Source organism: Stegodyphus dumicola, chromosome 7 (assembly GCF_044657685.1).
Source record: "Stegodyphus dumicola isolate Sdum_Otavi_A_Nest chromosome 7, ASM4465768v1".
Taxonomy (NCBI): Eukaryota; Metazoa; Arthropoda; class Arachnida; order Araneae; family Eresidae; genus Stegodyphus; species Stegodyphus dumicola.
In genome coordinates, this window is record NC_140774.1 from 188,956,640 (window position 1) to 188,972,157 (window position 15,518).

Consider the following 15,518-nt stretch of genomic DNA (forward strand, 5'->3'; position numbering starts at 1 on the left):
CCTTGAAAATGCTTCAAGCAAACCTTTAAATAACATTAAATAACACAACACTTACATTTCCTCCAAACATTAATATTCGCTACAATGGAACAAGCAGTTAGTACAACCTGCTGCATCTCAATTAAGTTTCAAATATGACTTCTAATTGCAATCCCTAATTCTGTAGTTTATCAATAAAAGAATCAGTCAGTTTACCTTTTCCTTTCAATTCAGGAGCGGAGTTTTTTATTTTTCGTAGTCTACTACCAACCCTTTTCTGTACATGTTCAATGCATTCCACTTTCTTGACCGAATCTTTAGCATATATATCTTTCACAATTAAAAACCCCTTAGAATCCCCATCCTCGTAATACTCCGTGTACTTCAGCTTTCGTAATGTAATAGATCATTCAAACACCATAAGCACCAACTAGTTCCATACCCGAAGCTGCTTCTTTATAATTTGCAGAACAATTATGTTACGCTTTACATATGTTGTGCATAAGACTGCATGCCATTCTGTTTATTTTGTTGCAAATGATGCAAAAATGTGACATAGCTTTCAAATCAAGCACTTTGTCAACGCTAATCGACAAAGCAGCAACACATACCTTAAACGTCGAATACCCTCTGCGTCAAACTAAATACGAAATTAAAGGGAAAAACTAACACCAGATTCTTAAAATGGATTACAAAATATCTAAACTTAGTGCACAGGTTTATAATTTACAAAATCTTGATGATAAATAAAGTTTTTAAAGAGGTATATCTATTTAAACGCTCACTTCCGGTCCAGAATATTGGAGAACTTCCTGTTTATTCAGTTACAGAAAAATGCTTATAACTTCAGTTCTAATTAACCTATCAACAAGCAAAAACTTGTATTTGATAGCTAAAGATGTATTCTTTAAGATAATGTAATAAAGTAAAAATCGAAATTTTGACCGAAAATCGTCTTTCGTACGAGGTCGGATACCTTAACAAAGACTTTGGGTGAATCTTTACATTATGATAACTTGGCAATTTTTTGGCAAAAATTTGGCGACCAACCCTGCTACAGCAACCAGCTAGTTTTGCTTTGGACGCCATTTGGTTTTCACGAAGTAAAGGCATGTTTTTTTTTTTTTTTTAACTCAATTTTTTCCGACAATCTGCTAGCCGAATTACGCTTATGCTAGAAATTTTATGGAACAAAAATGCTTAATCATGACGAAGATTAGGTGCGAAATTGGCAGAATCGCAAACTGCTTGCCGCGTTTTTAATAATTCGACATACACGGTATCCATGTACACGTCGACCTATTTTCACTTAAAAAAATATCCCAGAATTGCACAAAAATGGCATTGCGCACACTCTTGACTTTATCTGTGTACACAACGACCTATTTTCACTTAAAAAGTCAAAGAAAATAAATAATGACAAAAATCCAATTCTTCTTACTCTTGTAAAAAGCGCCAAACAAATAAGTGGGCGATTCTGCACTTTAGCAGCGAAATTGTTTCTAAGTGCTTATTAGCTAAAATCACGATCGGAATTTTCCGGAAAATGTCACATGACATGTCTCATGATCTCTCATTTCTCTGAGACAAAATAATCTGTGATTCGAACTGTGTACTTCTCAGATTATTGCTAAAGTCCTAGCTAGTAACCTTTATGGCCTTACCAAAATGTCGCCAAACTACCTGTTACCATATTCTAAAGATTAGCCAGACTTTGTTATCTTCCACTATTAATGATTACTTTCATACACAACATTCGTATTTTGAATGTGAACAAGACCTATAAAAATTTCATTAGTTTACACAGTGGATAACTAAGAATGTAATAATAAAACTTATAAATCCATAGCTCTGTTCCAGAAAGTTCATCATCAAAAATGTACTTTGTTCGTCCAAAGAGGCAATTTTCCCAGAAGGGCTATTAATTTCGTTTTGGCATTTTGCGTAGATTCACTATAAACGGCAAATCTCTTTATAAATTGTTGCCACCAAATGTTATCGCCCTGTATTATATTTAAAGAAATAAAAAAGAAGAATCTGCATAAATGTATGTATGTTTCTCGCATTGTGATAAAACAACGGTACTTGGAACCCTCCAATTTTGAATAACGCACGTCTCCACCCGAATGTGGGCATGTGGAAGCCTCGAATTTGGAATGTGTTTTATTATTTATTTCCAATTTTGTAATGTATTTATGATTTTTTGATTGAGAAACTCAACGATTTCAAAGCGAGCAATGGCAACACTGCATGGGAAAAAAAAAGCATTTTTATCTCTATGCATCGGAAATTCTAAAGATATGTTATTTTAAATATTTTGTGATATTGCTGTTGAATTGGATTTTATGAGTTAAGTGCGAAGAACGTGATATTTAATAAATAAAAGAAACCGACAAAACGTTAAAAAAAACCATTTGGGCGTAACATAAAATCTGAAAGCTTTTAGAATTTTTTTTAATTGTTTGAGTTATTTAGATCTTAAGATTTAAATTATAGTACATCTTCTCTTTCCTATATAATATTATTTTAGCTTCTCCGGAATGTGATATAACTCATAGTTCATTTGCGTTTTAGAAAACTACATAAAGGCAACAATTTTCAGAACTGCTTCTTAAGCATATTGAAGAAACGTTCAGTTTATTCCCAATCTTCCTCTGGCTTTTCGTTAGCCTTTAGCCACCAATAATCGTGTCCCACTTTCCCGTAATTTTCCTGTAATAATCATGAAATGGTACATATGATGTCAAAGTGAAATACCTCATTGACTCATTGGAGAACCACTTAGTTCGTCATTCACTTGAATACCACACATTCTGCGAACGCAAGAAAGTAAAACAGAAAATGCAAATATCAATACTATCAGCACCGTCACGTTCGCTACTCAAGTTCACAAGCATTTTCCAGCAAGCGTGAGGGAATTAGGTAGCAGAGGATATCATTTGTTAAACGTTATGTATAACCGGTAGTTGTTTGGATTCACTGTTATCTCTCTTTTGTGGCCAAATAAAATTTGAACATATTTTTTTGTCGCATATCAAAAGGAAATCAGCGAAGCGCTACGAAACCCACGCCGAATTTTCAACACCCTGTCACGGGTGTGAGAAGCTTTATAGAGTTGGTTCGCTACACAGATAGATCAATTTGTTGACCTGTTCATCCACTCTAGGATAACTCGGAAAGTTTCCGAAAGCTCACCTTTTGGATCTGAAGTAAGTAACTTAGACTTTGCCTTTTAAAGGAACTTGTATTAAAGGATTTTGTTTCGCTCTGTCTGTATCGCTAATTCTTCCCTTTAACCGGCAAGGCCTAGAATATCTTTTGTGATATCTGTAAAGATGTGTATATATGTTACGGTGAAACACCGAAATCTGGAGAATGTCGACTTTCACCGGTGAATGTCAACATTCACATAGTCCCTTGGTGTATGTCCGAAATATTTTCCAAATACTCTTATTTCTGACTTATACCGGTCAATGTCGACATTCACCATGTACTAATGGTGAATGTTGAACATATAACAATATTATATTTTCTTCTCCGTAATTCAGTCGCGAATAAACGCACTTGAAATGAGAACTTAAGAACATGAGAACCTAAAACACACGATACATTCAAAATGAGAAAGGAAAATAATAGAAGTTAAAAACTTACTTAATTATACAGTACGTTCTAAATGAGAAAATAAAATAACAGTAATAAAAAACTTACTAAATTATGTGATTCAAATCTTATTTACTGCAACAACTTAAACTGTTATGGCACTTTATGACCTCTCTTTTCGACTTTCACCAGAGCATATCTGTGATTGTCGACATACACCGGTGAGGGTCCGAATATACAAAAATGTAGTGAAATATTCGGTCTTTCACCGACGTATTTGGTGAATGTTGATATTCTCCGGTGAAAGTCGACATTCTTCAATTTCGGTCTTTCACGGTAACATATATATTGTATAGAAGAGGAAATTTCAAATTCGTTAATGTAATTTAAAGTACATTTGATACTGCAGTTCCAGTGTAAAAAGTTACACTGAGTATAAACAATAAGACAATACTAAAGCGGTAAAGGTTAACGCGAAAAAAAACCTACTGTAATAACTACAAAACAATATAAACTTTAAAAACAAAAATGGAATTAGAAAAGAATAATTTTTTAATCAAAAAACTACATTTTATGTACGCAAACAATCAAAAATATTTAAAGGCAAAGAAATTATACACAAAGAATTGCAATAAATGGCCAATTAGCCCAATTCGAGGTTTTTAAGCCCGCCTTGCAGAGGACCATCCATTATTTTTAATTTTACGTCCGTTCTTTCACGAACTCTTGAACAGGCAACATAAAGTTGCCCTTGTCCAAATGCAGGATCAGGTAAAAAAAAAATGCCAACACGCTTGAGCGTTTGGCCCTGAGACTTATGGATGGTCATACCAAAGGCAAATTTTACAGAAAATTGACTACGTCTCAATTGAAACGGCAACTTCACCCCATTGGCTAGTACATTTAGGCAAGCAACCAATAAACTATCGGTGACAAACAAACACTTAAGCTGCATATATATATGAGGTGAAATAACATCATCTTCTCCTAAGCAGCTGGCTCCCGGGCTTAGCGAAACACACCGTTGGATTCCGCAGGTCCGTGGCAAGCCATTTTGACCATTCGCGTCTTCTTGGGACTTTAATTAGCCGAGATATTAATTAAAAACTAACTTTTCCTTACGTTTTCCGTACATGTTCCATTTTCTTTCTTGGGTTTTCCCTATTAGAGGGATTTGGCTACGTGCCAAATTCTTTTCTCTGGAATATCTACGGAACGGCGCCGAGTTGAAGTTCGAGACGCGTATCCTGGGATTCCAAAAATTCTCCGAATCCATAGATACCATTCTCATCTTCGTACGACTTTAATCGGCAGAGAGATTAACTGCGGAAACGTTAATTTCCACGCTAATTTTTCCGAGTGGCAACAATAAACTATCGGCGACACACACTTTAGCTGCTTATATATATAATAAAGATGAGGTAGAAAGAAGTAATATATAAGAGATGGTTTTGAAAGACCATTTTAGAGAGCGTGTTTTGTCTGCTTGAAGGCCACATTGCTATCGTGAATTACTAGCGATCGAATCTCTGTGACGTCGAGCGCTTCTAGCCATTAAGCTTGCTTTCGCCAATTTCTACAAGTCACAGCCTTCCTGCGCGTTAAAGAATTAAGCCAGAAAGGTTGGCTTTGTGTACATCTAAGTCTCTGAAATTATACTGAATGACGAGTACATGAATAAAATAAGGGTTCTTTACAGAATTCTTCTGACTTCTTGTCGTCGATAAGTCCTGAGGATAATTCTTCATACAGTCTTTCCAAACTCGTTAATTTATGTTACCTAAGGTAACGAGACTCTATAAACTTATAAGGTATTTCTCCCACTTTCCTAGCGTGCCTTCGCGGTGTATTGGTTCTGCACACTAAGCCGGTATTAAAGAGGTCCGTGGTTCGATTCCCAGGCGAAGACGTTTGCTATTTTTCCTCTCGTCTGCTTTCAAAAAAATATCTAATATCTCTACAAACTAACTAAGTTTATAAAAAGTAACTTACTAAATTTTATTTTAAGTTCTTCGTTATCTGTTTTAATTAAGCCAGAAGTGTTGGCTTTGTGTACGCCCAGGTGAGGGCCCATTTGCGAAATTATATTGAATGAACTCAAGGGGAGTCGGAGCCCCGTATACCGACAATGTTAAATTGGCCATTTTCGATACACCCTTTCTCAAAATCTGTTGTAGATACACATCTGAAATCTTCTCTACAATTAAACTACACCTGTCTGATTATACTGAAATGAGCTTTTGAACCATTTTGGGTTTTACAGTTTTATAGTTTATTACTTCGTGTCGTCAATAAGACCGTCATACAGTCTTTTAAAGCTTGTTAGTTTGTTACCTAAGAATACGTGACTTTATAAATTAAATAGAAGTTTATAAAACAGTAACTGATTTATCAAATGTTGTTGCAGTTTACAATTCATATAACTAGAGGTAGTATATATAGAACTCTTTTTAACTGCCATTTTTCATGTCATACTATGTAAATTAAGTAAATGTATTCTAAGAGAGAATGCTACGTGTAGTTTTGGTATACAGAGGCTGTTCGCACATTTTTTAGACGATTTTGGTAAGCGGTAATAAAAAATTGTTTGCTGCAAAAGAAGTAATTGCAATTGTACTATGTTTTTAAAAGTCAAAATTATTGTCTGTGGCTCGAAAGTTTTGTTTTTATTCAAAATGGCGAATTTAACAAAGCAGTGGTTCGAAGACTACATTTACGCTCTTTCCGAAGAGAAATATGCATACTCAGTTATCCAAAACCGATGTGAGAGTCATGGTTTTGTGATATCTAAAGCGTCGATAGGTAATATCATCAACAAGAAAGGAAAAAAACGTCAAATTGGAGCCTCAAGTGGGACAAAAATTCCAAACAAGTATCCAAGGAAAAAACGGACATCTTCGACTATTGCAAAATTACGTTGTTTAATGTTAAAAGAAAATCCCCCTAGTCAAAGGACAGTTGCAAAATCATTAAAATGCTCGGTGTCCACTGTAAACAAAATGATAAACGTTGATTTAAATCTTAAGAAAGCGAAAAAACGCAATGTGCATCGTCTTCTTCCAAAGCATATCGCTCAACGCAGGACACGCTGCAGAATTCTATACGAGAAACAATTATCCAAAGAAAAATGAAAACCATTGTCACAATAGATGAAGCATGGGTGTATTTAAATGATTGTAACATAAAAAGAGCCATTTATTATCATAAAAAAGGAGAAAAAATTTAAGTACATGGTTCAAAGAATCGAAAAAAAGTTTTTCTAAGGGATTCATGATTGTTGCTGGTTTTTCTTATAACAGCAAGTTAAAAATAAAGAGAGTGCGAAAAAATGTCAAGATTAACTCCAAATACTATCAGGAACATATTTTATCGCCAATTTTTCTGAATGAAATACCATCGCTTTACCCACAGTGCCATCCATCTGTGAGACTCCATGAGGACAAAGCTAGCAGTCACACATCAAAATCCACTGTAAATTTCCTAAAAGTAATGGAACAAAAAACTGGTATCAAGGCCATACTCTTCACTGATATCCCTACTCAATCTCCGGATGTGTCACCTATGGATTTTTGTGCTTTCTGACTTTTAAAAACTGCATTATCCAAACGTTGTCCCAAAACCCTAACAGGAAAGCTGTTCGGGAGGAATGGGATAGAATATCTCTTCTGCCACTTCAAAAGGCATTATTATCCTGGAAATTGCGGTGTCGAAAGATAGTTCAGAATAAGGGATGTCAAACAGAATATTTAAAACACAAGAATTTTATGTAATTTAGTTTTGTGAATACATTATCGTCTAAAATATGTGTGAACAGCCTCTGTATTATGATTCCATATATCGGTTTGTAAGTGCAAAATTTCTTTTCAGGAACGAAAGATGGAAAATAAAGTGACCTGTTTAAGTAAATGGAGTGTAATTTCCTTTGCTGTTCTAGCCTTTACAGAAAGTTTGTTGATACCACTCGTTGTAAGTATTATAACATTTTGTATCTTCAAATGCTTTGTTTTCCTTAATTTTATAAGAAGGACCTAAGGAATTTGTCCTGTTAAATATTCTATTAAATATACATTTATAATCGTCAACTTAAGGATATTAAATGCTAAACTATCGTTTGTTTTCTTCACCGGAGATATAATCAGAGTTGCAGAATATTGTTAAATAGTTACACAGCAGAATTCCATTTATTCTAATCACTTGGGACGGGACCCCATTCGGATAATCAAAAATTTGGATAATTAGATTTTTTCCGAAAAAAACGTCTAACTTATACTGCGAAAAAAAAATGTCTCGAAGGCGCGACTTAGGATATGTATTAGATTTATATATAGCATTGTTCTAATATAGATATTTTCACACAAAGTCCGACTTTTCTGAAATAACATACCATTTTTTTTTTTTTTTTTTTTTTCAATATTTCAATTCTACGAACACATTTCGAACTTTAGGCTCATTCCAAATAAAATTCGCCAATTTTTTATGATTTATTTTTAAAATTTCTATTTTTAAATAAATTTTATAAATTTTTCAAAAACATTTTTTAATTATAATCTATAAAATTTTTACATCATCTTATAGTAAACGTATTTCTAAGCCTACCTGCGAAAAATTGCAGTTTGTTATTCAATATTTCCGAAGATATACGTGAATGTATATATTGGCGCGTTTTGAAATTTGGTATCGTTGTTGAAAGCGATAAAACATCAAATGTGGTTTAGACACTTTGTTAAAATTATTTAAAAGGAGGAACGATGTGACTTTTCTTCTGCTCATGTAAAAAGATAGGAACGTCGTGACGTTTTTTCCGGTCTTGCACAATGGAAAGGAAAGGAAAATGGGTTGCCATATATTAAGAAGTTCGCCAAATGAATTATTCTTGGCGCAAAGTAAAAAAATGTGCCAAGATAAATTTGTGAATTTCTCCGTAAATTTTGCATCAAATTTTACAAAATTTAATATTTAGGCATAATTTGAAAAGTAGAATCGAAATATGGAAAAAAAGCGGTTTTTTTTTTTTTTTTTTTTTTTTTTTTTTTTTTTTTTTTTTTCAGAAAAAGTCCAATTTTGTGTCAAAATACCTATGTTGGAACAATGGTGTATATAAATCTAATATACATCCTAAATCGCGCTATCGAGACATGAAAAAAGCAGTTTGAATTTCGTCAATTGGCACAGGGAAATGGGAGATATAGATGTATTTTTTTTCGCAGTGTATATAGACATCTATTAAATTTGATGCGCTTTTAAAGTGAATCAATTTTAACGATTCTTAAATGAAAAAAAAATTATATGAATACTTCATTAATTTTTTTTATTTAAAACTTAATTTTAAATCTAAATGAAATTATGAAAGTTCTTTTCAATCTTTATAGTAACACTAAAATATTATTGGGGTTATGGATAAAGTTAAAATGAATTTCGTGTGTTTTTAATTTATTACATACTATTTGATTTAAGCAAAGTTTGATTATTCTAACGATAACTATCAGTTAAAAAATCCATAGTGTTAGTTATATTTTAAAATATTGATTTCGATTAACAGTTCTTTTTTATTGTGTTGTTGTGTGTATATATATGCATTTTAAATATTTGTATTTTTTTCCTACTTATTTAGGTGTATCGTATATGTTACCAGTCCACTAGTGCATTTGTACCTGTAAGTAAATTTGGTGCTTTTTTATATCACTCGTATCTAGAATTAAATTATGATGCTTGACGGTATAAAATTGTTTACAGAGAATTCCTACTTACATGGTTATTACACATGATTCTTACCGCTCTGAAATCCTATATTTTATAAGTTATGGATTGCATGTGTTCCTGATATTTGTGAAACAAAAGAATATATATAGATTTTAATTTTTTTTTTTTTTTAATTTGCGCTTGCAAACACCTGTCTGATAGATAACATTATTCAGTAGATAAGAGTACTTTTTCAAAAATGTACTTTTTAGCGGAAAACGTTTTGAGTTTTAGAATATATAAAAGTGTTTATTCATTGTCATTGTTAACGTAACTTAACCTTTCCACGGTGGTATAGGCAGTCCCGAAACATTGGTTGCCCATGTTAAGGTGACAAACGTTAAGGTAAGACCCCAAATTTTTTTAGCTAAAGAATGGAGAACTTTTTCGTGAGTAACCTACAGAAGACCATCAATGGAGCATTCTCACCATCATTTAGACTTTAGGCTTGTATGCTCTACTGATGGGTACTGTCCACCATCTGAAACTCAGCGGCATTTATTAAAACAATTTAGTGTACATGTTACATTATAATTGGTTAATGTACAAAACTTAAGTAATTAGAAATGTTGAATACATAATATAACTTTCAACTTAGATAACTTTAAAAACAAATATATATATATATATATATATATATTTGTTTTTCTTTTCAGATTTTTTTTTAAATATATATATATATATATATATATATTTAAAAAAAAAATCTGAAAAGTTTCAGATTTTAAATTACATTGGTGGCCAAAATTGTAGACACTTTTGGAAATTTTTGTTTCTGAACTTTGTATGCTTATAGAAAACGTTACGTTTCACAAAATGCAAACTTGTGTATATCATTTTAAAGAAAATTTATTACTGAATTCCATACAAAACACAAAATTCAATTATTTGCAATACAAAAAAAAAGGTTAAACGATAATAGTCATTGATATACATTAGATAGTGATGATTGCAGTGAGTTATCAGTACTTAGTAGGGTACCCTTTATTTTTTATTACAGCTTCACATCGACCTTTCATTGAGCTGACAAGAGTTTTAAGCTCTTCTTTCGTTATTACAGGATGCCAGGGAACAATTAGTTTCCTTTTATTTGATGGGCGCCTCCTTCGAACAAGATTTTTCAAACGGTGCCACAAATTTTCGATAGGATTGCGGTCAGGACTGTTTCCTGGCCATGACAACAATTTAAAGCTCTTTGTACGAAACCACTCTTTCGATATTTTGGCCGTGTGGCAAGGGGCAGAATCCTGCTGAAAAATAAACGAAGCATTGTTGGGAAAGAGATCTCTGATGGAAGGTAGAAGTTTTGGTTCTAGGATAGTGTCAATGTATTTTCTGGCATTCAGTGTCCCATCGATGACATGAAGGCGACCCATACCATCTGCTGACATGCATGACCAAATCATAACACTAACTGGGTTCTTCACAGTTGCTTGAATGCAGTCAGGATGTAGCTCTTCTCCTATTCTACGTCTTATATATTTTCGCCCATCACTACCGAATAACAATATCTTAGTTTTATCACGCCATATAACTTGTGACCACTGATCATCGGTCCAATTAATGTGTTCCTTTGCCCACTGTAATCTTTTTGTTTTCGTTGCTGAAAATTAAGATAAGGCTTTTTTTCGTGGAATTCTACCTCTCAGTCCAACATCCGTTAATCTTCTCCTGATTGTTCTTGAACTGACAGAAAGGCCAGCATCATTCGGATCACTTCTGATGGCCGCTGATGACATTTTTCTATCTTGGAGACATAGTCTTTTTATTCTTCTGTCATCAGTACATGTGGTGCACCTTTTTTCAGCCTTTTCCTTCTTTGTTTTTTATTAAATTTGTCTCCTGATATCGTAAACAAAACTTTCGGACTCCAGATGTAGTCACTGAACTACCCACCTGTCTTGCAATTTCAGCATAGGAAAGACCACTTTCTTGTAACACAATAATATTAGATCTCTTTCTAGGTGTACAATCTGCTCTTTTATTTGACGTCATTGCTTTTTGACTAAATATTAAAAATTTTTAGAAAAATTCCTACTCGTAATTGCAGTGTATAAGAAACAGGTCCTCCTTCTACAGAACAAAGCAAAATAATGAATAGTTTCAAGTGTAAACATGATGTCAGCTTCTACTGACAGTTACTAACATTTGATTGGTTCTCAGAACAAGAACAGTGATTGGCCAGGAAAGTTAGACATTACAAACCACTTCCTAACTGTGTTTTTTATTTATATTAAAGTACATATAACTTTTTGTATTGCAAATAATTGAATTTTGTGTTTTGTATTGAATTCAGTAATAAATTCTCTTTAAAATGATATATACAAGTTTGCATTTTGCTAAAGGTAACATATTCTATAAGCATACAAAGTTCAAAAACATAAAAATTTCCAAAAGTGTCCATAATTTTGGCCACCACTGTAAGTCCAAAAGGGCATTTTTTAACATTTTGTGAGTAACTTTTATTTATTAAATATCATGTTCTTCGCACTTAAACCGTAAAATTCAGTTCAAGAGCAATATCGCAAAATAATTTTAAACTGAGCCTATCTTTAGAATTTCCGATACACAGCCTCGATCGCTGGAGATAAAAATATTTTTTCTGTACAACGTTGCCATTGCTAGTTTTGAAATCCTTGAGTTTGTTAATCAAAAATTCGTTAAAGTTTTACAAAACAGGAAAACGATCATAAAACAAATTCCAAATTTCAAATTTGGTCTTTCAGATGCCCATATTCGCAGTAGGATTACGCCACTCAAAATTGGATGGCTCTATGTACCGTTGTTTTATCACAATGCGAGAAACATACATACATTTATGCAGATTCTTCATTATTTAATTTCTTCAAATATAATACAGGACGATAGTATTTGGTGGCAACGATTTGAGTTCCGCCGTTTATAGAGTTCCGACGCAAAATAGCAAAACGAAAACAATAATCCTTCAGAGACAAAGTCCCTTTGGACTAAAAATAAAATATAAAGAGTATATAGAAATCAACATATAAATATGTGTAAAAGTTCATATGTAGAAGTCAACATATAAATATGTGTAAAAGTCCATATGTAGAAGTCAACATATAAATATGTGTAAAAGTCCATATGTAGAAGTCAACATATAAATATGTGTAAAAGTCCATATGTAGAAGAATGTTCATATGTAGAATGTCTATATGTAGTAAAATTAATAAAGTAATAAAATAAAAATATAAAGTCTATATATAAGTCCATATGTTTCCTATAGTAGGTGGATATGGTATAGATTTGAAGTGATGCTAACATATACAGAAGTTCATACGTAGAAGTAAATGTCTTGAAGAGTGTGAAAGAATGTCCATATGTATAAGTCTATTTTGTAGAAGTCAATATTATTAATTAAATCAGAATCCCCTTGTTCAATCATTTTTATGGAGCTTTTAAATTTTCACAGTAGATGGATAAATAGTTTATGGTAGTTTGAATGTTATTGCGAAAAAAGTAGAATCGTTATCTAATAATTATACATAAAATTCATTAAACTATAAATATTTCTGACTTTGAGTCCAAGCCACTAATGCTGCGAGTTTCCTAAATGCCAATACTGAAAAGACTACCAGTGTTTCCTAGAACAATTCATTCTTGGACAAAGTCCGGTACACCTACGAAGTTCTACGATGAATCTTAAGGCCGCATCTAAAAGTCTACATGCAGTGGTTCAGTGGTGTTCCTACTTAAAATCAACCCTCAGTTTAGTTTTGTTGGAAATTTATTGGAATAATAAAAACAAAATAATCTAACATCTCATCAGCAGCATCCAAGTTGCGTTAAAACAAATCGAGAAAGAGTTTTATTTCATATTATTGCCACTTCGCGTTTTCTAAATCAATGATTTTCTACTAAATTTCGCGTTGCCATTCAAAGGCAGATAAGAAGGTCCATTAAAACCGGAATAGTTGGACAGACAGGTATTCGAAAGGTCCAGGGTTAGATTCCCGGCGACGGCACTGCATATATTTCACGTATCATGCTTCATAAACACCTAATGATTCCACAAAGGTTTGGGACAAATCCTACCCAGTATCCAAAAGCATTATAACAAGGAAATATTATAACCTATAATAAAATAGTCTCATTATATGCGACTGTTGTGGTAGAAAAAAAACGCAATATAACCTCTCTTTAATTGCCGTCCAGATGGTATACCTTTTTGGGGAGCCTGCTACTATAGCGAATCCTGGAGAAGGCAAGGCCCGTTCGAATCTCGGAGGAGGCAAGGCTATAATTGTCCGTTCCTTCATAGAAAGTAACGGCCGCCCACCTTTTAGGTGCTTCCACTATAGAGTGACCACCACTTCCGGTCTTAGTGGCCAAGCCTAAGTCGGTTAAGTGCCCACTAATGGAAAAAAAAAAAAAAACAATCTGTAATTCCATATGCATAAATTCCCGGTGGCGCAGTTGCTAACGCATCGCGCAGCAGCACCACAGGTCCGGGGTTCGAGCCCGAGCTGGGCAAGGTCGATTCAGCCTTTCGTCACTTGATTTCAATCCCTTAAGTCGATAAAATGAGTACCAAGTTCCCTTGGGGACTAAACACTGGGGATCCTGTCACCAAGCTGACCACTTGTTCAGAGCATATGCTTACGCACCCCAGGGTTCACGATCAAGAAAGCAGATTTCGGGGCACTACAGGCCTTGGCGCATTAGGGCTATTTGCGCCAATGAGTTTTTTAGTTAATTACATATGCATATTTATTGTTTTTAATGCTTTGACTGCTATGGGCGCATATACGCATCAAGCAAGCTACTGGGGGCTTCTTTGGTCTTTTGGACTGCCACCTGGATGGCCTGGTCGCTGGGTTTCGGTGTATGGTGCGAGGCGCCTGTGTGGCCCATCTGGCTCAAGATAGAGGTGGACGTGTTGCATATGCCAATTAACCATTACGGTAAAGGGATGGTGCACACGTCCCCCGTCAACTATCAACTATCATCGGTGGGGCCTATAGACGCATATGTGCGTCCGGAGTAAGCCATCGGTACAAATGCGCCCTCGGCGGAGGCTTTGATTATTTACTGCAATGTCATGTTGCATGTTTGGAAATTACTCGTACTTCTATCGTAAATGTTCAACACTCGCAGAAACTTCACACCTTGCTCGTTGCTTAGTAACGAGAAAAAAAGTGAAATCTCTTTTATGTGGTCAGTCATTCTGTGAACAGCGCTTCAACTTAGAGCAGTTAGTCAGAGGGTTGAAGATTATAAAAAAATAATTTTTATAGGAAAAGAATTGCTTTTGAGTAAATTATCCAATAATTTCAATGATATAGCGCCTTCTTTTTTCTTGCAGAGCCAGTGTGTCAACTGCCCCTTTCTTGCGCTACAAGGATATGTAAGTATCATAGTTATTAGATGAATTTAAATATTTAACTGCTTATGCCAGATTACACTGAAGAGCCAAAACATTATGATCATCCCCCCCCCATTTTCTTTCCAATGAACTCGTTTGGATGACGTGAAGGGTACATGATTAAGTTGGAAAAGTATTTAACTGCTGCTGGAGAAGGTAAGAAATCATACTATCCTCTCCTTCTGGACCTACTGTTGAAGCTCTTGTCTAAGGCCCAAGACGTTATGACAGCAGGAACACAGCAGTAAATAAATAAAAACACAGCAATAAAATAATAAAACACAGCAATAAGCCGTGCTAATCACGGCATACAGCGAGACACTTGGAGTGGGTTAAGAAGTCATTCTTGCATTTACTTTTTCGAGTGATGGAAAAATCTGCTGATAAAAGCGAACTTGAGAGAGGGGCAGATAGTAATGGCACGAAGTCTCGGAACGAGTATCCCCGAAACTGCATGGCTGGCAAGTTGCTTGCGATCTGCTGTTGTTGTATTTATACAAAGTGGATAAATGACGGTGAAACTAGACGCGAAGACATTGGACGTCCACAAGTTATCAAAGAAAAAGGACGTTGGAGCATGTCCCGCTTGGTATAGCAAATTCAGCCCCAGGAAGCCCATACAATGCAGATCCAAGTGCAAGTCTTTCGGAACACACAGTTCAGCGGACACTGTTGGATATGGGACATACAACAGAGACATACGAGCATGTCTCTGTTGACCAAGTGTCATTGTAAATTACGTTTATAATGAGCCCGGGAACATCGAGACTGGAACCATGAATAAGCGGAAGACAGTTGCCTGGTCTGATGAATAACG

General features: G+C 34.4%; 1 protein-coding gene across 1 annotated transcript in view; it reads left to right on the forward strand.

Annotated features, from left to right (window-relative positions):
- The first annotated feature begins 3,139 nt into the window (after positions 1-3,139).
- The window catches only part of LOC118189630 (uncharacterized), a 50,331-nt gene continuing 37,952 nt past the window's right edge, over positions 3,140-15,518 (forward strand). Inside the window, exons 1-4 of the mRNA XM_085821176.1 lie at positions 3,140-3,188; positions 7,447-7,545; positions 9,191-9,232; positions 14,642-14,683. Of these exons, the coding sequence (XP_085677302.1) occupies positions 7,456-7,545; positions 9,191-9,232; positions 14,642-14,683 (174 nt within the window). The 5' untranslated portion in view covers positions 3,140-3,188; positions 7,447-7,455. The remainder of the gene's footprint in view (positions 3,189-7,446; positions 7,546-9,190; positions 9,233-14,641; positions 14,684-15,518) is intronic.